Below are 18,703 nucleotides of genomic sequence, written 5' to 3'. Positions count from 1 at the left end.
ACTCGTGATCCTATGTTCAATTGTCTGCTGTCTCAAGCTTGTCAAGATTAGCATTGACGACTATGTCATAGAGTTCCATTACTTGACCAGCATCAAGTTTATCCCCCGTTTTACGACCCTCAACAGCGCGTCGGACAATGGTGGGACAATTGTCTTGCTTCAAGGCCCAATTAGCCCCCTCCAACTTTGAACAAAACTCTCCCGTGGCAATGTATCGCCAGCTTCGGCAAGCGTTAAGCACGCTGTTTGTCGAGCTCGCCTCATTTTCTTGGTGCCATGAGAGTGAGTCTGCCATCCCTTCAAGAACCCAGCGACGAGGAATGGCCCCAAAAGCCTCAGTGAGATCAGCGCCATACAAGCAGCGGCCAAGTTGGCGACCCATGGCGATGTCGAGCAGGAACCAGTGGCTTGATTCGTTTGCGGGGTCGAGGCTAATATGGTCGGATTGGTGAGGTCCGGTGTTGAGATTGAGTTCGAAGGTGGGGTGGCGGTTGGCAGGTTTCACTGAGCCTTGGGCATACACCACGAACTCAAGTTTAGTGGCGGGACACGGCAAAGTAGCCTGGGTCAAACGAGATATGATGGGTTCCTTTTCATTGGTGTTCAGTGGACCTTTGACGATCGCCTGCACGTCGAGGTCGCTGAGGCCGGGTTGATAGGCGTCATAGCTAGCGGAGCCGAAAAGGTACACGCCGACGAGTTGGTCTTTCAGATGGTCGGTGAGACGCTTGACGAGTTTGCTAAGATAATCTTGTACTTCTTTTGGTAGGTCGCCCTCCATTGCACCTATGTTCGTTAACATGACCAACTTTGTACGTCATTCAAAAGATGCATACAGTGTTTGGTGGGGAAGGGAGTAGTATTGATGCGCTTGTAACCGGTCGGGTGTTCATAGACAGCTAGCAGGACTTTTAAGCGACTCCAGTATGCGACAAAGCAATACTGTGATATGAGAGATGACTATTGAAAGAAATCAGAGTCAGAGTGAGAGAGGGAGGACAGATACGTCCCACAAATGCGGGGATCAAGGATACAGGCCTGAGGCAAACATCATCACTGCCCAGTGTCCTAAGTCGCCAGGGAGGTAACTGAGGTACCTTGTGAATCAGAGTGACAGAAAACATTTATAAGCTAAAAAGAGAACTCAGAAAGGTGAACAGCGTCTAAAGCTTGCAAAATTCTAAAATATTGTCCAGTTGCTGACTATGCTTCTGATGTTTATGAGTATTCACAGAAACCTGCATAACTTCTGGAAGCAAAATAGAATCGCTACTGGTTACTCCATGTCCCCTAAACTCTGCAGATCCTGGATATTCCTCAGTATAGGCAGCTTTTCTGTGAAAGTTGCAAGATGAATTTCGACCTTTGAACAATGACGAAAAATATCCCTATAGTGTAGCTTACAAGTCATTGCTCAGTTCAAGTCCCCAAGCTGGGCTTCCGAATCCAAATTGTCATACTGCTCCATATTCTCTTTGCTGATGGTAGCAGAGGGATGAAAGAAATTGAATAGTAGGGAAACAAGCAGCATCAAAGTACCGTCAAATATATAGATGTAAGCCTCCTTGGCCATAAGTTCGCCGTCCTCACCCATGATGTATTCAATAACTCGAAAGATAGAACGAATCATAATAAGGCCGCTGGAGATATAGAGTACTATGAGAAGCCTCTTCCAGGGTGCTTGCATCTTCAGGCTAGCGACCGTTGGCATCTTGTGGATTCGGTGGTGGAAAATGACTGTAACAATAATGAACATGCCGAAGAAGACAAGTTGGATAAAGAGGCCAATGATAATTATCATCTGGCCTCTATCCTTTGCCGACTTGCTGTCAGCCCCCGCAAGCATGCCGCCACCTGGGCTGGTTAGCAAATGATCGACACAACTCCAGTGTGTTACCTACCCATTCCCTGAGCAGCAATAGAAGCAATATCTCCAAAGAGAAAGATCTTGGTCAGCCAGTTTAACCTGACTAGGGAGAACCTATCGGCCCTGAGGAGTCTAATAAGGCGTCCGAGGACCATGTAGATGGAGGGGGCGTAGAAAGGAGGACCGAGTAGGAGGAATAGAGCTTGGATGATGTATGGTCCATCTGTCCATTTGCCTGAGGGCTCGGAAGCGTTGATGGCTCTGCCTGTGTATCCAATGATCTCAACTGTGGCATTAAATCATTAGCCGATTGCTGATTGGCCGTTGGGGGAGTGAAATTGTACCAATAGAACCGACAACGAATGGGATGAAATACCATGATCTGAGCCGTATGACCTGGTATTTATGGTAGATACCTGAGAGGGAGAATGCAACGATGAAAATGACAGCCGCCGCCATGGACGGGTCGTAATGATAGCGGGTATTGCCTTCTGCCATTTTGAGAATTGGGTGATTTAAATGCGTCTCGGCTTTTCTAAGATTGATGCGTATAGATTGCTAGATTAGTTGTAATGAATAGTAATGCTGGGTTCTCCAGTCTTGGATATCCATTTTTATATAAAGACATCTTTTGCTTTGATATTGCCTGACCAATCTTATGGTGAAGCGAGAACCAGCGTGACTGACGTCGCCCTGTTGCACTAACATAATTTTAAGATAAGCTTAATGACCTCGTGGAATGGAATAAAGTTTCTGTCTTTTTATGTCCCTTACCTCCCCTGGGCAGTGACCTGCTATGACAGGGGAAAGAGTAATATGCCGCAAGGATGGAGCATCTCGTTATCGGACTTTGTTCAATTTGACAGATCAGGGATGCTAAAAATCGTTGAACGCTATTGAGGATAAGGCTCTACACAGCCCCATCGGAGCCCATATCACTATGACAAATCAGAGGTCGGCTTAACAGATCACAAGTGGAATCCAATGTAGGTCCCGCTATGGAGCTCGTATCTTCCCTCCACTACAGTTAGGTACATCTAAGTCATGAGCTGGGTCTATCGATATAGCTGAGATCCACCCGGCTCTGTCTTGAGTATTCTATGAAGTGTTCTAGATGAAAAACACGCATCTAGACCAAAGGCGCAGGGTATTACATATGAAAAAGGTGATTCGATCAGCTTTTCACAGCCACATCCTGATTGAGATCCAACACCATTCTTTTTGGCCATTCAATCAATGTTTCCCACTGATTACCCTCCAAAGAATTGCAAACATACTTCATCAAAGACTCTGCCCAACCTTCCAACGCCCAACAACTTGCTTCAGCCGTTTGTAACACTGTGCAGCAGAAGGCCAGGACAACCAAGGCTGACGGGTGACGTTGGCGAAGCGAAGCGATGTATTCCGTTCCAAGGAGGATAGGCCAGGAGAAAGACGCTCGCAATGAAGCAGTTGACGTGGGTGAAGAACTAGAGATGCTTGTCTCAATAGAATTGGAAAGTGACACTATTGCACGGTTAATTCCGAATGGGTCGTGAACAGCATCACTCCTGAGAAGTGTGTTTCGTCCCAATATAATACTCAACTTCTTGATGTGAGCATGGATGATCCTCAGACCTAAGTCTTTGTCACTGGACCCTCCGCACTGCATCCGACCGAGGAAGGTTGCAAGTGGCCCCGTACTAATTTCACCACCCGATTCAAGCCGGATCATGTTCATTCCTTTAATGAGGCTAAAGACACCAATGATGTTGTCCACAGGGTCCGAGGTGCCATCGAATCTATCGTAGCTCAGGCACGTGGCAAATGAGCAAGTTATCAGTATGATAGAAGCTGCGTATAACGCATGGCAGTGTTCGGAGCCATGAATGCCTGCCAGGACTTCCGTTAAACCCTCTATCGCGCAGTTCTGATGCTGAGATGCTTGCGAAAAGAACGCGTGGCGTTTGTCTTGGTTCAGGTATGCGAGATGATAACCAGAGAAGGCCAGTAGTTGATGTAAGAGGAATTTGTGCTGAAAGCCTAGACGTGGCAAATCTTGCTGTAAGACCTTCTGTGCGCCACGGTCATTTGAGAGTGTAGCATAGGTCATGCTAGTGTAGTGGTGCATCAGCTCCATGTCGGAGACCCAGTTGGCTTTTTCGCTAAGTCTGAGGTTCGAAAAAAGTGTTGCAAAAAGGGAAAATGTATCATTATGGTCATGGTGGGTACCATGCCCGTTCTCTCCTACTGGAGACAAGCTGACTTCAAAACAGTGCTCTGTGGACGGACTTCTATGTTGTGCAGAGCCAGGACTACCAAGGCTCGAGTGAGCTTGTTTGACGGAGCGCTAGTAACAAATATTCGGTTAATTCATACAGGGTTAGGAATGATTAGAGATATGGCTTACCTGAGCATGCTTGGACCTAGGTTTAGATGTTGAAGGACGGATGAAAGAATGCTCTGCTGTACCAGCACTGGGAGGCGAGCTACTAAGGCTGCAGGGGACTTCGTGTCTGACACATGCCGAGCAAGGTCGTTTCTCGTCACACTAAGCAAATATCAGCCATGACCTCCAGACAGTGATCTACCAAGTCCAACGGCCTGGTAAATTTATTAGACGGGCTTGTGTCAAACCTTGACTCTTCTCTCCTTGCATCTTAGGCATCCCGTGCGGGACTTGCGGTAGCCCAATCGCTTCATTGCAAAGGATCATTTGCAGAGGAATTCGTTTCAGACCGTATCAGTTCGTCGGAGAATGAATAGCTGACATATTTGACTGAGAGCGCCGGCCTTTACTGGATTGAATTTATGGTTAAAGTCAAGTTATGCCGGGCTTACACTGCAGAGCTTAATATACGGGACTCATCTCATCCCCACCAATCAATGATGTATCCGATAACGAGCCAGGCTCAGCCTTTGCTCAGCCTCCTCGAAAGCTTTGACCTTTCAAGCAAATTACAATGGACGTGCAAGCTAGAACAGTCTCACAGCAACGAGAATGAGTCAAGTAATGCAAATGAAAACATTCAGTGATTCTCGTATTTGTCACTGTTCTTTAGCTATTCGAGTATTACCAAAACCTAGCAGGGATTCTCCACGGTATCAATCAATGCGGTCAGAGTATTGATCAAGTTATCACAGCGCAATGAGACACTTGTGAGACTTTGGAGCAATCAATGTGTAATTCTCCAACTCCATGTCGTCAGTGGTCATTGATACATGAACCTGAGCTCCCCGAAACTGGCGAAAGAAAGCTGCTGTAGTGACGCGAAGCTCCATGTAAGCGAGGTGAATGCCGATGCAGACTGCCCCATGTCAAAAACTCAATAAGCTGAATGCGAATGTAGGGAGGGTATCTTACTTCGAGGTCCTCCTCCAAACGGAATGTATGCATCTTGCATCTCGGCAGTTGGGTTAAGCCAGCGATCTGGGTCAAACCTTGAGAACCAGGTCAGCAATCTTCCTTTCGGCACTCTTGAAGTTAGTCTTTACCTATGCGGGTCTTGAAAGACTTCGGGTAGTCGATGTAAGGAGAATGCTTGGGTGAAAACAGTTGCTCTGTCAGGGATCATGTAACCACAAGCTTCCCAGCCGCCTTCCGGAACGTCCCTCTGATGCGCCCCAGATGCAGCCCCATACAATCTCAAAGATTCCTTTACCACTGCATTCAGGTATGGTAGTTTTACCAGGTCAGCATCTCTGAAGTCTGAAGCAAGAGCCGATACTTCTTCCTCGAGTCGTGTCCGTATTCCAGGATTCTGCAAAACCGACCAGACGAGATATGTCAGAGTATTTGAAGTAGTATCGGTTCCTGTGATCATGAGTTCCGCTGCCTCTTGCTGCATCTCAAGTTCTGTCAAGGCATTCTCTTTGTTCTTTGGATTCATGATCTTGTCGAAGAATATCGGGGTGTCGAGCGAGCCTGCCAGCTGAGCTAATTGTAGACGACGGATCGATTCTTCTCCATATTTGAGAATTCGTCGAAACCTCTCTGAGAATTTCTTAACTTGCGGCAATGGGAGCAAGAACATCAGGTCAAAGAATGGAGAGAGCTCGATCCTTTTGTGGACTGTTGGCATTACGGCCTGGAGGTCTTCGACATATTGGCTGCGCTAAAGGACGTGTATCAGTAAGGGGTAATGTCGGAAAGACTTTGGACATACTCTGCCTTGCTCAAGCATTCTGAAAGAACTACCAAATGTCAAATCACCAATAATGTCAGTCGCCATGAAGCTGAACCACTTATGGCAGTCAGTGTATCCCAAGCTTCGATACTCTTTCTCCATCTGACTCATCGCCAAGTCTACTTTTGCACGGATCAAAGGCTCGAAAGCGGGCAGAGACGAGTTGCTCAAGGGGTGCGCAAGTAACCGGCGACGGCGAGCGTGCTTTTCGCGGTCTCTCATTCCGAGCATCCCAGGACCAGTCTTGTCATACCAAGCAGACTTTTTGAAGCCACCGGATACCTTTTGTATGACTTTGACAGAATCGGGATCATTGATCCCAATGTCTGTTGGGCTGATGCGCACGACAGGGCCTCGATGCATGTCTTATTAGCTATTGGGAAATGTATGAGCAATGGAGGCGTTCCTCACCATATTGAGTGAAGAGCGAATGTATATACTGCATGCGCCGACCGGATAGGGTGTGATATTTGACGACGAGGTTCGTCCAGCGTCCTATAGTAGGCCCAGGTATCTTAGACAATGGACCGTATAAAGCAGTCTTGACTTTCGCGACAGCCTGTTACGGGTCAGCACGGTAAAACTGATACATCGGACAATTTTAATTGTCGAAGCGCGCTCACATAATAAAGTATTAACGCTATACATGTAGCAAGGCAACAGCCGGTCAGTGAATGCGATAGCATCGTGATTGTCGAGTCTTATGCAATGTTGACGCGCACGAGAAGCAATGTGTAAGAGTTAAGAGAGGTTATGAACCACGGTCTGGATCTTAGAATAGAAGATCTAACCAACCTCAACCGACTCTTAGGCCTTTTAACCCTCTTGTAACTCCCCGCGCAGGCTTGGGGAGGATTCCACCAAAACACCCGGTACCACCACTCGGAGCGTATTAGAAATTCGGCTTCTTGTGGGGTAACAGCCGCTTCAAATTCCGACGGCGATATGACATAGAACAGGATCTCCAAAGCCAGTCGCTCTTTATAGGTCGGGGTTTAAATGTCAGTCTATTGGGCGTAAAGTGCTATGAGGTAAATGGGACAAGTACGAATCTGACATAGTTAAGTGGTGAACAAAGCATCAGGAGACTTCATATTAACATGTTTCTAAGCTGTAAGATGTGACTTTGGCATAATCTATTTCTCTACTTGAACCAGCCGCCTTGACTTCCAGTAGCTCATCTATCTCCGAACATCAATAACAGGAAGTGTAATCCAGCTAGCCTTTCCGCCCACAGTGATAATGTTCTTTCCATCAAAGATGTTAGAATTCCGATCATCCGGATGTTCATGAGAGAATTTCCCAACGCCTTGAGTGTCGTGACCAGCAATCTCCAGCACCAAGGTCTCTTCAGGCTCAAGCACCACATTCGTAGGCCAGACCTCAACATCCACCTCATACTTGTGATTCTCCTCAACTGACTGCACGTCAGATGAGTAGTAATTGCGGTAAGGCAAATATTCCTTGTGTAAGCTGTTGCTCTCATCTACTTTGCGAAGGGAAACTCGCTGCCAACCCTTCACGATGGGAACCGGGTCGCCCATTGTGCCAGTGTAGAAGACCTCTTCACCCCCGGCGTTGATCTTGCGAAGGGTGATGAACAGATCGATATCTGATGGAGGAATAGCGTCAGCGGACTTTCGGCTTGCAGCTACAGTTAAATGAGCTACGATATGGCCGGTGATCTCTAGAGTAGAAGAGGTCTTGTATGCAAATCGGATGGGCTCGCTGTGGGCGTATTAGCACTAGACTTCTCGATATGCTCAGACAACATCACTTACCCATTCAGAGCATCATACTCGATTGTGTTGACTAAGGATGATGGTGTGGTGCTCAATGAATTGTCAGAAGTCAGGTAGAACCTCGTGTAGTTAGTTCCAGGCAGTGGCCAATCCGCCTCGTCTCTGCTGGGGAAACCTCGTTCGCGCTCAGGGTCATCAACACCAGCTTCACCCTTTCGCAAAGTAAGATGAACCCGTGGTTGCTTTCCAGATTTCCAGCCATCCTTATCATCACCTTTTAGAAAAGAGTTGAAGAAAGACAGCTGTAGCTCAGCCGACTCGGGGTAGTAAAAGGGCAAGTCGTGTCTCCCGATAATGAAGTGGAGAAACTTGTACTTGGAGCTCGCACGAATCCAACCGAGGACGTTTCCTCGGAGGTGAAGAAGGATGCCTCCCTTCATGCCATGTCAGTATTATGTTTCGGTTCTTGTAAGAACTGTTCTACTTACCCAATTGGCGACACTGAGAAGAGGAACCTCGATGGCCTCGACATCAAAGTCTCGAGTACGATAATAATCCTCGTCACGAAACCTGTGCACAGCAGTGTCTACTGTCTGGTCTCGACGATTCTTGAGTAAGGTCTCCTCGTCAAGGTCACCTTCAAGAGTATCCTCGCCCCAGCTTCTGGCGCTGCGGCCTGGTTTGCCGTACTGGCATGGACTAACTCCATTGTTCCACCAGAAATCTAGAATGAAACCATCAGTAATCTTGAAGAGTTGAACTTCCATTTATAGCTTACCAATGAACCTGTCCGAGAGAATGCCTCCATGTCTTACTCTGTCCCTGTAGTAGTCACTCATGCCCTCCCATGGGATAATGGCAGCTAACCCCTTCGGCTTTCTCGCAGCGACTCTCCATTGAGTACCAGCGTAGTAGCTGATTCCAAGAAGGCCGACCTTACCTGAAGACCATTCTTGCTCGGCAGCCCACTCAATGACGTCGAAGAAAGCTTCACTTGTACCTCGAGACATAGTATCAAGGAAGCCAGGACTTTGACCAGCCCCTCTTTCGTCAACCCTCAAAACGATGTAGCCCTTGCTTGTCCAAAAAGCAGGATCAGGTGTCTCCCAAGCTGAATGCGTGGACTTCATGTCAGGGTTTAGCTGTTCCCAGCTTTTCCTGTAGAATATCTCATAGCGGACATCCTTCCCGTCTTTTGCATCATATTAGCAATTAGATAAGGCGCGCATAAGGTTTGATGGGGGTTCAGCGTACACGGGCCGTACGTAGCGATAACAGGGTATGTCTTGTCACCAAAGGGAGCCGCATCCTTGGGAAGAAAGACATTTGCTCGAAGAAGACCCTTCTCATACGTCTTGAGTGGGATGTCAACATTCTTGATAAAAGTATAAGGAAAGCTATCCTTGTCGATTGTGAGGTACTTGTTTTCAGGCATAGTTACTGATCTTTAGGCGATTCGATGTGGATGGCTCATGTGACCAGCCTCATTCATACGCATCCATTTGTGTGCATTTGTTAATTATTGCACCTTTAATACGTCTAAACTTCCGAGTTACTGTCTATTCCATCAATAGGCTCTCGCTTGCGTGATACTGGAGACACTCAAATCCGAATTCTAGCATGGGTGATGTGGTCCCGAGCCGACAACTCCTGAACAATCTACAATGAGAACAAGAACCCTAACTAAAGACCCCATACCGGAATCGGGATCTCGGGTCTCGGAGAAAGTATTAGCGCCGTTGCCGGTAATGATTTAGTTGGCTCTCCAACGCGCTTCTTATTAGCAAATTGTAAACATCAGTATTGTCACATCCAGCACCAACCCAATGTCTACTACCCAAACATCCACGACCAACGCCCGTGGCAGCCATGTGCGGCTCCAACCCGATACCTCCTTAGAAAATACCTTGCAAGAATACAAGATCCATCACTCTTCTCACCAATTTTCATCAACGATTGACCAGCAGAGTGGCGATCGCAATATCGTGATTGTCGCGGGAATTCCACGAGAAGCTCAACCAAGTGAATTCGACTCTTCTTTAGCTCCTCATCCCACCGTGCCATATCCGGTATCGAACCCAGGGTGGTGGACCGACACTTTTCGGCGAGTTCCTGATTATCGACCTATCAATCAACATCTTGACCTCAATGAGAGACGGCAGATGCTCTTGTTTACGGTCGTTGGTGGCATTATGGTCAGAGGATGCTGGCTTATGTCGGTAAGTGTTAGATTCGCATAGATATTCTTGTCAATGGAGATATTGATTCTTTTTTTTCTCTCTCTCTTAGGTTTGGGCACAGGCGTGGAGGAACAGCGCTGGAAGGCTAACTGATATCGGTCTGTCAAAGGTCGGAGGAGAGTGGTAGACGTCATGACTATACCACGACCAACGCTGGGATTGATGGGGGAGTCATGACCGTATTTACAATGGATTTTTGCAAAAATAGTGTTATTCTTACGTGATAGACTTGACAACTAATGCTTACATCACACGTTTCACTCGGTATTTTCGAAAACATCGCTTCACAGTCTACTTGGGAAGACTATAGATTCTAACACTCTGCGCAATATCACGATGTAAACCATGACCTAAGTCCACGAGGTATACACCCAGTAGTTTGTGTAATCAATGCTGTTCTCGTTATTGATCTATCTGCAGTACCATTTTTCTACATAGACTCATCCCAGTCGCCAAGCTGATACTGACTATTACACATATTCACAAGCTCCCAGCACTCTCCCAAAAACTTATTCGGCCCCTGATCCTCATGATGACCAGCCGCTCCAGCAGCAAACAGGGTAGCCATATAATGATCATCCGTTCCATGAGCTTCCTTATACCGCGGATGTTTCATCAATCGAGTAACAGCTCTCCGTAGATTAGGTCCCGTGTTCTGCGTAACAGCATCTTCCAATGCCTGCCTGAACTCAAGAGCAAAATCTCCAGGCGGAACAGGCTGTGCAAAGTTGTCTCGATACGTAAGCATCTGATACCAATGGTTTCGATACAGGTTATGCACTGATCCACCGCTGCCTATTATAAGTGTATCCTCGTATCGTAATGGCCGTAGAGCAGCTCCGATCTTTGTGTGTAGGTGCGGGTCGTATCGTGCGTTCATTGAGACGATTGTTGTAGGGAGTGGGATGCAATGAGGAAACATGCGGATGACGATCAGGAAGGTATCGTGGACCCATTCAAACTTGGGATCGGCTTGGGCATTGATGCCAGCGGCTCGCAGCATGTCGATGACGCGTTGCCCTCCTTCAAGGTCTGCTACCATTTTGTATGGCATGTATCGAGCTTCCGTAACGCTGCCCACGGGATCTTTCTTCGCGTCAGGGTTCATGCTTACTCTGACGGTGTCGTAGGGGGAGTCCCAGTGAGCACCCTAACAGTTATTAGCTCTCTCTTAAAGTCGAAAAGTTTGCTGTACAAACCATCATGACAATTCGCTTGACTCCACGCCGCAGACACTCATTGCCAATGTTTTCCCAAATTCTAGCTGGCTCTGACTCTTCTCCAAGCATCATGGTAGATCCATGAGCAAATAGAAAGACCGGAGTCGGCTCTTGTGCGTGCCGTCAGCTCCATGACACGTTTTCTGACATTCAAACATGACTTACTCTTTTTCTGTGCTGGTAAGCTACCCATGTTGACTGTGAAGATGCTTGCTGTGTTTCTTCGGTGTCGATTGCAAACCAACATGTCGCGGTCGCTTGGGACTTATCTGAAGGTATCGAAGTTTATTTCTTATTGGTCAAATCACCGAGACTCCCGTGCCTTTGTTATCACATGAAAGGTCTGCAGAGAGAGGTTCGGAATATGTGATAGCGCGTATCGCAATACGACTCTCCCGTCCAGGTCCGTGTGGAGCCGAGCCGAAACCCTGCATCGAGGGTCGGAAGTGTCGGTCATGATTCTACCGAAACGCAACACGTTCAGTCGCGTAGATCAAATGTGTTTACTTTTATGTTGGACTTCACTCGACCAGCTGCCAATTGAGACGTCACAAACCCTATCGACAAGAAGCGGATAAGCGCAGTAACGATGGTCTCAGCATTGGACCAATATCGCGCCGTTACCGCAGCCTGGGTGGAGGGACGACTTGAGAATGTACTACAGCGACAAAAAGAGCTTGCTTTGCTACATACCAATATCAAAAGCTCATCTACGAATCTGATAAAGGCCATATGCGATGGTGAGCGCTTCTATTACATACTTTGTGGTTGGTGTTGGTGGACTAACAAATTTACCACAGATCTCCAAACCTCGAAAGCGAGCGCCGCTGATGAAGTCCAATTGGCCCTCGATTCGATCAAACATCTCTACGACGACCTAGACTTTCCGAGTACATTGGCCAAGGAGAAGCAAATCAAGAAGGGGGGCAATTCATCTAGCAACTTGTTTGCTCTGGGTCCCGTTCTAATTGATCCCGCTCCCTACTCGCCATTTCTCAGCGTAATTGCACCGCTCGCTGCAGCTATAGCAGCCGGAAGCTCCGCAATCGTATTGGCCACATCAGCGTGTGACAAGCTCAATGCCGAGCTTCGCACCCTGATTACCGAAAGTTTGGACGTCGAAGCCTTTGTCATAACGGAGAGTGACTCGGCCGATATCCGTCGAGAGCTCGGTAAACAGCACTTTGGCGCTGCTGCCCTCCAGAACTTGTCCCTGCGTGACGACCTCTTCACGTCTCTTTACAAGACGAATCCACTGATCAGAGTGCTTTCGCCACCTTCAGGAATTCCCGCTGCGTTTGTTGATCGCTCTGTCCAAGATCTCGGAGCTGTCGCGAGTCACCTTATATCATCTGGTCCGGCAGCACCTCGCTATAATCCTTTGCGAACGCCACGTCTCGTTTTCGTTGATGAAATACACATTGCGCAGCTTTATAGGCTCATACGTGCGGATTCCAGTGCAGATGCATCCCTGTCGTTTGGCGACAGCGGAGACGAAGCTCAGGGTTTCCATGAGCTTTTAACATCAGCATTCCCGACCTCGAAACGCAACCTGCCGAAACATGTATCCGGCCATTTGCCTGCCATCATCGCATTGGATACTTCCGAGTATGTTTTTCGTGAGACTTTAACATCTGATTTATAACTAATTTCTTGTCAGCGCGATTATAGCTGAACACATCCAAAGGGCTGTGGAATTGCTTGCAGGCAGCGATAACGGCCTTCTACTAGTCTCAACGCGAAGTTTGGACCATGGAATCGATATTCTCGGCAAGATGTAAGTCTCGGGAGTAATCTAGATTAGGTACCTGAGATTATGAGCTAACATGTCGGTATCAGTAACGCAAACAACCCCTCGCAGTCAACGTACATTTTTGCATCCTCTCAGGCTTCTTCCTACGTCGCTATGTTCACGAACACACTTCAGGTGTTCATCAATGCCATCCCTCAGTGGTCACTGGGTAAGATCTGAGATGAGCCTGATGCAAGCGCGCTCGCTAATTCCTGGTTTATACAGCCACTATTGCTCCTTCAACACCATTCATCGAGAGTCGTTTGCTGTACCGCAGAGAAGACTTTTCTGTCAACAAACCAATCTTGCAAGACTCGGTTCATCAGTTTGATTCCGTCAACGGAGAAAAGGAGTCTACTTGGTCTCTCTTGTCCCATCGTTTGCAGCTGGGTAAGATCAAACAGCCAAAAGGCGGAAGACTGAGTTACTTCGAGCGAGGCCTGTTGGTCGGACTGGCTCTATCACTAATCGCGGTTTCGGGTACGGGATTTGGTATTTATCGAGGTATTCTACACTTTGTCAAGCGGTCTTGATTCAATAAGTCAGCTGGGTCCCTGCGGCTCGTCAGGTTCATGTGGTGGAACTTCCAATTATATTTCATGCCTCGCGGGTCGTAGACTACTCAACAACAAACTCATCATCATGGAATAAAGAGAAAAAAAAAATGTATATATATTTTTGAATTATTAGCTGGTGCTCTACATAATAGATAAGACTTTTCTTGCCTTCTGGGTTTCGTGGGTATGTAAGGGTAAAACTAAACCAGGCTACTCTAGGGTGAGCAGTCTACTCCCTAGATATCTTGCCAGACAAATTGGAGATTTCATCCGCTGACGGAAACTTCCGCCACGGAATAAGCACAACTTTAGCAGCCCCACATAGCCGTACTGTAGAAAAAGCTTGGAAGCTGGATGATGAAGTGCAAAAGCTAGACACAGTAATTTTTCGCATCAATTACCACAAAACCTCCAAGTGACTATTGACTCTAAGTCTCATGAGTGCAAATTGTTGTGTCTGACTTATTGTTCAAATGTTTCCCGGTAAAAGATTCCAACAGTATCCGTACTTCACAAGGAGACAATACAGTACCTAGGGGAGGAAAGAAAATACAGAACCTCGATCCTAGATAATAAAAAGACTTAGGTAATATAGTCTTAGCTTAGGATATCTTTTAATGAGTTTATTTCGGCACCCCACATTTAGGTTCGCTGTTTTCTTGACCCCCGAGGAGTACCTCGTTACGGATCTGAGATGGTGGGGCCGCGTGGGCGAGCCGGTCACCAGGACTTGCTTGATGTTACCAGATCACAACGCTACGCCTTTAACCCGAGAGAGTTCGCGATTTGGCCTTTTATAAGCCTTTTATGGAGTACAAGCAAGATCCAAGCACTATTCACAAAACATCAGATCCAGACGCTATGGGTCTCAACGCTGGCAGTTCTCTGAGAAGAGTAGTCACCCACCACAAGGGCCAGAACTCTGCAATCTTATCAGATGAAGAGCTGAAACTTACCTCGGGCTTTGGAAGCAACGCGGTCACCATCTGGAGAAATGACAAGTACCCGGCTGAGCTGGTTGACAAAGATCCTGTCGGCACCGATCCAGTAATCTATACGCCCGGCTCACTTGTTCGAGTTGTCGACTTTCCGCCAAATTCCTCAGGTCACAATCATAGGACAGCATCGCTTGACTATGGAATTGTGTTTGAGGGCGAGCTGGAGATGGTCTTGGCAGATGGTTCCAAGACTATTGTTCGTGCAGGCGACATCATCGTGCAACAGGCAGTAAGTGATGCACCTAAGAGTTTATTTGAGATGATGCTAACGTAGTCAATTGGCAAGACCTTACATCAGTGGAACAACTTGACGGACAAGTCAGCTCGTCTCATCTTTGTGCTGTTACCGTCAGAAAAGACTGTCAATGGCGTCGACGTGTCAGAGACTGGCGTGCCTGAGAAATATCTCCCGAAGATATCATGAGATACAAAGCATGTACTTAGCTGGCGATGGAAGGCTACCACAGATCATAATCGCATATATACATCATCTGGCCCATAACACTTCTAAGATCAAGACTGAAATAAACATTACAGTGGCTGCTGCGAGTTCTATACTCAGTGATTTCTCTACTTATCACAAGGAACTTGATTGCTTGACAAAGTGTTTAAAAATGCAATTAGAGATTCTTGAAGTCTAAAAATGATTGCTATATTGTATCTCGCGGTATCATACTAAGATGAACCGACCAAAGTCTACTTTTTGTCCATATTGTCGAATTATTGCAGGTTCATGGTGAAATCATACGGTATATAAGAGTCTGAATTACGTATTACTTATCGTTTTGAATCTCGTGAGAATATATGTGAAATAGCAGGAATCTTATTTTCTAGCTAGTGATGTGGAAAATATCTATCGTCTACTGAGGATTCTTTTCAATCACGCGAGTAACAAGGTCACTAACGAATGCCTAATTAGCATCTTTCTGTCGCAAGGTCAAGCTCAGTATCAACTTACGTGTCCATGTATGCCCTCACAGTTGCGATCTTGCCGTTATCATTGAATCCCAGCACCCAGGTGTACTCGTTTGGAAAGGGATCTCCGCTCTTAGTCTGGGTATTAACTGCCTTGAGCTCCACCGCAGCTTGGTTGCCTTCGATGATAATGTTCTGAACGACAAGATGAAGGGGACCTGCCCAAGTTGACGACAAAGCTCTTGTCCCCTGTTGGAACTCCTCAATGGATTTGTAGCGGCCAGAGACCTTGCAGTGGGCGCCTGTAGTGTAGTGAGCTAGAGTGAACCAAAAGAAACCGTCGTTGGGAGGTGGACTGTACCCTTTACTGTCCAGTCGACGTTAGGCTCAACGTGGGGCCAGAAGCTGGCCATATCACCCTTGCTTGGGCCCGCGAAGATGTTTCGGACGTGCTCGTGGGTAACCATCTTGTGAGTCTTGGTAGCAATGAACTAAAGTTTGAGTATAAAACAGGATGCAATAAGTAAGTTTGTTGCCAGACAGACACCCGCTTCTATTGTGTCTTGGTTTTAACCATGATCTCAATGTGGGGTTCACGATACAGCCCCAACGTGACAATGGAGTTTCGTCCTTAACTCCGCTTTTACAGTCACGGAACTCGTCATTCCGAGAGTCGACATGGCCGTGTGGAGAGGGCCCGAGACCAGAGTGAGTCCAGGTTCCCCGCGTTGTGGGGTCCAACGCGGGGATGCTCCCATCAGTGGAGCCGAGATGGAGCAGTGAAATGTTTGCGGTATTGGGGGCTTGTTTCCGAATTTGCAAGGAGAAACTAAGCGATTGGTGCAAATTGGAATGGGTGATGGCTTGAAAAATGATATTGGCAACTGTGATGGGTGTCTAGCAGAGGGAAATGATTTGGCTACGGTCTAAGCGTCAGTCGGTTTAGTCTCAGAACGATTTCAGCTTATAACGATGGTATCCCAGTGTGCCCCAAAGGGGAGCCGGTGCCCTGGTCTAATGGTCTTTAAAAAAACCTGCTTTCTTTAACCGGTGTGAATATGCCTCTCAAAGTTATAATTGCTGGTGCAGGCTTGGGTGGCCTGGGTGCCGCTATCGCCATGGCCCGCGCTGGTCATAACGTGGAGGTACGATTGTATAGCTGTACCGTCACGGCTCACGGGGAGCTGACAGAAGTAGGTTTTCGAACAATCAAGATTCCTTAACGAGATCGGTGCTGCGATTCACATTGCCCCCAACGCAACCAGGGTGCTCAAGTCCTGGGACATTGACTTTACAGAGCTACAGGCCGTCTTATGTAATGCCATCAAGATCTACGACCATACAGGTAAACCCATACTTGTCACGGCGGTTAGTCATGGAAAAGAACTCGGTTTAACTATGTACACTAACGCTCAAGCTACCATAAAGAAACTTGAGGAACTTCAGAAGAGTACTGGCAGCAAGGATGAATGGCTCTTGACTCACCGCGTCGACCTGCACAACACTCTTCGCAAGGCAGCGACGGAAAAGACCTTCGCGGGAACGATAAAGATTCACACGGCAAGCAAGGTGATCAACGCGGTATGTACATGCCTGAGACTATCTTGGGCTACTTAACTGACAATACGAAGGACGCAGAAAAAGGCGAAATTACTTTGGCGAGCGGAGTCAAACACAAAGGTGACTTACTAATCGGAGCAGATGGTGTCCATGTGCGTTGCGTCTTCGCCCTGCCTATAAAGAACCTTACTGATGATCTATAGTCCAAGGTCGTTTGCTCCGTTGCAGGAAGTCCTCCTGTTCGTGTGAGTACAAAACAAAACGTGTTCCGATTCCTGGTACCGATCGACAAGCTCATGGCCAATCCCATCACTGGACCCTTTTTCGGAAAACTTGGTTTCGACTGTCAACACGTGTTTACAACTAGAGATCGAAGAATGGTGGTCTACCCGTGCCGGAATGTGAAGTTGCTCAACATCGTTGCTATGCACCCGGCTGAGGATGCTGGCCTCGACTCAGAGTCCTCGTGGCTAGCGGGCGGGAAGGTGGAGGATTTGCTCGAGGTTTACAAGGAGTTTGGGCCTGAGCTTATCGAGATGTGCAGGATTGGCGAAGACCTGAAACTGTGGAGTTTGGCTACGCGAGATCCCCCGACCAAGTTCTACAAGGGCAGAACTGTGCTGCTTGGTGATGCAGCTCATCCGATGCTCCCACGTGAGTCACTGGACCCATATTCCGATGATATGAACCATCTAACAGTATTCTAGATCAAGGACAAGGCGGAGCGCAATCATTCGAAGATGCCGCAGCTCTCGGGATCTTGTTCCCCGCCGACACGACGGTGGACGATGTACCTCGGCGACTGGAACTTTACAACAAGCTCCGCTATCCACGATCTGTCACTGTGATGTTTATGTCCAAGATCAACGACGAGAGGCGAGGCGAGATGATGGAGGATCTTCGCAAATTTGTCCCTGATGCGGAACTCCCTCCCAATATTTTCCCCTACTTGTGGAATAACTTCGTGCTTGACGATGCGCAAAAGGCTCTGGCAGCAGCGGCCTAATGGTCGAATCTAGCTAGGGATACTTTCTGTAGGGTGGGGAAAGGATCCGCCATATGTTATGTGACTAATGCATTTCTCGCCATTATTCGGTTTTTTGTTTTGTGGATGTTGTGATACGTGATCTGGTAACTTTCACGTTAATGGTCCATCCAGTCATTCGACACATCAACTCCCAATTAAATAGTAACATGAGGGATAGTCACTACTGTACGTAGCTCACACACTCAATATGTCACCATACGGATAATCAGATTACTAACAGTGGTTCAAGGTGCTATTTGCAATTGAGACCTGTGGCTGAGAGCTTGTTCCGACAGACAAAACTTGCTTCAGGGTGCAATACTGTAACGCGACTCAGTGCGACAGAGTCAATCGTTCTGGATTTTCGTCACTGGATAGAAAGCCTAAGAACGAGATCAGCACACCATCATCGCTTCGAATACAATGGGCGGTAGGCTTTTGCTTACAAATGCCGAGTGGGCATCGGATCAGCTTCACTTCGCGCCCAACTCCACCGGGTCGCCGTGACATACAGGGAAGCGTCAGCGAAGCGAACTATGGCTCTGCAGTTACAGAAGGAGTGAGAGACTTTGAGCGTGACAATTTATATTTACCACGTGCATCGATTGAATAAGTGCCA

General features: G+C 47.4%; 8 protein-coding genes across 8 annotated transcripts; 3 read left to right on the top strand and 5 right to left on the bottom strand.

The window, feature by feature from the left end:
- Window positions 1-16: 16 nt before the first annotated feature.
- Window positions 17-2,365, bottom strand: FTJAE_3627 (Streptomycin 3 adenylyltransferase; the record flags this gene model as incomplete). Its single annotated transcript, XM_037349945.1, has 5 exons — window positions 17-786; window positions 837-899; window positions 1,540-1,854; window positions 1,902-2,153; window positions 2,212-2,365. The coding sequence occupies 5 exons, from the start codon at window positions 2,363-2,365 to the stop codon at window positions 17-19; spliced, it is 1,554 nt and encodes a 517-aa protein (XP_037209290.1).
- A 2,619-nt stretch (window positions 2,366-4,984) lies between these two features.
- FTJAE_3626 (benzoate 4-monooxygenase cytochrome P450) lies at window positions 4,985-6,396 on the bottom strand (the record flags this gene model as incomplete). The annotated part of the gene is made up of 4 exons (XM_037349944.1): window positions 4,985-5,154; window positions 5,211-5,287; window positions 5,342-5,961; window positions 6,013-6,396. 4 exons carry the CDS (start codon window positions 6,394-6,396, stop codon window positions 4,985-4,987), a joined length of 1,251 nt encoding a protein of 416 aa, XP_037209289.1.
- An 818-nt stretch (window positions 6,397-7,214) lies between these two features.
- Window positions 7,215-9,210, bottom strand: FTJAE_3625 (acyl esterase; the record flags this gene model as incomplete). Its single annotated transcript, XM_037349943.1, has 5 exons — window positions 7,215-7,761; window positions 7,815-8,209; window positions 8,264-8,499; window positions 8,554-8,933; window positions 9,041-9,210. The coding sequence occupies 5 exons, from the start codon at window positions 9,208-9,210 to the stop codon at window positions 7,215-7,217; spliced, it is 1,728 nt and encodes a 575-aa protein (XP_037209288.1).
- Window positions 9,211-10,445: 1,235 nt separating this feature from the next.
- FTJAE_3624 (dioxygenase) lies at window positions 10,446-11,428 on the bottom strand (the record flags this gene model as incomplete). Its single annotated transcript, XM_037349942.1, has 3 exons — window positions 10,446-11,165; window positions 11,215-11,345; window positions 11,401-11,428. The coding sequence occupies 3 exons, from the start codon at window positions 11,426-11,428 to the stop codon at window positions 10,446-10,448; spliced, it is 879 nt and encodes a 292-aa protein (XP_037209287.1).
- A 396-nt stretch (window positions 11,429-11,824) lies between these two features.
- Window positions 11,825-13,560, top strand: FTJAE_3623 (uncharacterized protein; the record flags this gene model as incomplete). Its single annotated transcript, XM_037349941.1, has 5 exons — window positions 11,825-11,975; window positions 12,036-12,843; window positions 12,896-13,012; window positions 13,075-13,196; window positions 13,253-13,560. The coding sequence occupies 5 exons, from the start codon at window positions 11,825-11,827 to the stop codon at window positions 13,558-13,560; spliced, it is 1,506 nt and encodes a 501-aa protein (XP_037209286.1).
- An 885-nt stretch (window positions 13,561-14,445) lies between these two features.
- On the top strand, window positions 14,446-15,006 carry FTJAE_3622 (cupin domain protein; the record flags this gene model as incomplete). The annotated part of the gene is made up of 2 exons (XM_037349940.1): window positions 14,446-14,811; window positions 14,857-15,006. 2 exons carry the CDS (start codon window positions 14,446-14,448, stop codon window positions 15,004-15,006), a joined length of 516 nt encoding a protein of 171 aa, XP_037209285.1.
- A 436-nt stretch (window positions 15,007-15,442) lies between these two features.
- On the bottom strand, window positions 15,443-15,964 carry FTJAE_3621 (uncharacterized protein; the record flags this gene model as incomplete). Its single annotated transcript, XM_037349939.1, has 3 exons — window positions 15,443-15,482; window positions 15,541-15,799; window positions 15,859-15,964. 3 exons carry the CDS (start codon window positions 15,962-15,964, stop codon window positions 15,443-15,445), a joined length of 405 nt encoding a protein of 134 aa, XP_037209284.1.
- Window positions 15,965-16,555: 591 nt separating this feature from the next.
- FTJAE_3620 (3-hydroxybenzoate 6-hydroxylase 1) lies at window positions 16,556-18,063 on the top strand (the record flags this gene model as incomplete). The annotated part of the gene is made up of 6 exons (XM_037349938.1): window positions 16,556-16,642; window positions 16,695-16,842; window positions 16,915-17,078; window positions 17,129-17,209; window positions 17,261-17,711; window positions 17,765-18,063. The coding sequence occupies 6 exons, from the start codon at window positions 16,556-16,558 to the stop codon at window positions 18,061-18,063; spliced, it is 1,230 nt and encodes a 409-aa protein (XP_037209283.1).
- Window positions 18,064-18,703: the final 640 nt, after the last annotated feature.

This window comes from Fusarium tjaetaba (genome assembly GCF_013396195.1).
Source record: "Fusarium tjaetaba strain NRRL 66243 chromosome Unknown NRRL66243_c0000069, whole genome shotgun sequence".
Lineage (NCBI taxonomy): Eukaryota > Fungi > Ascomycota > Sordariomycetes > Hypocreales > Nectriaceae > Fusarium > Fusarium tjaetaba.
Note: the sequence above shows the minus strand (reverse complement) of the source record. Positions and strands in the feature narration are given on the sequence as shown.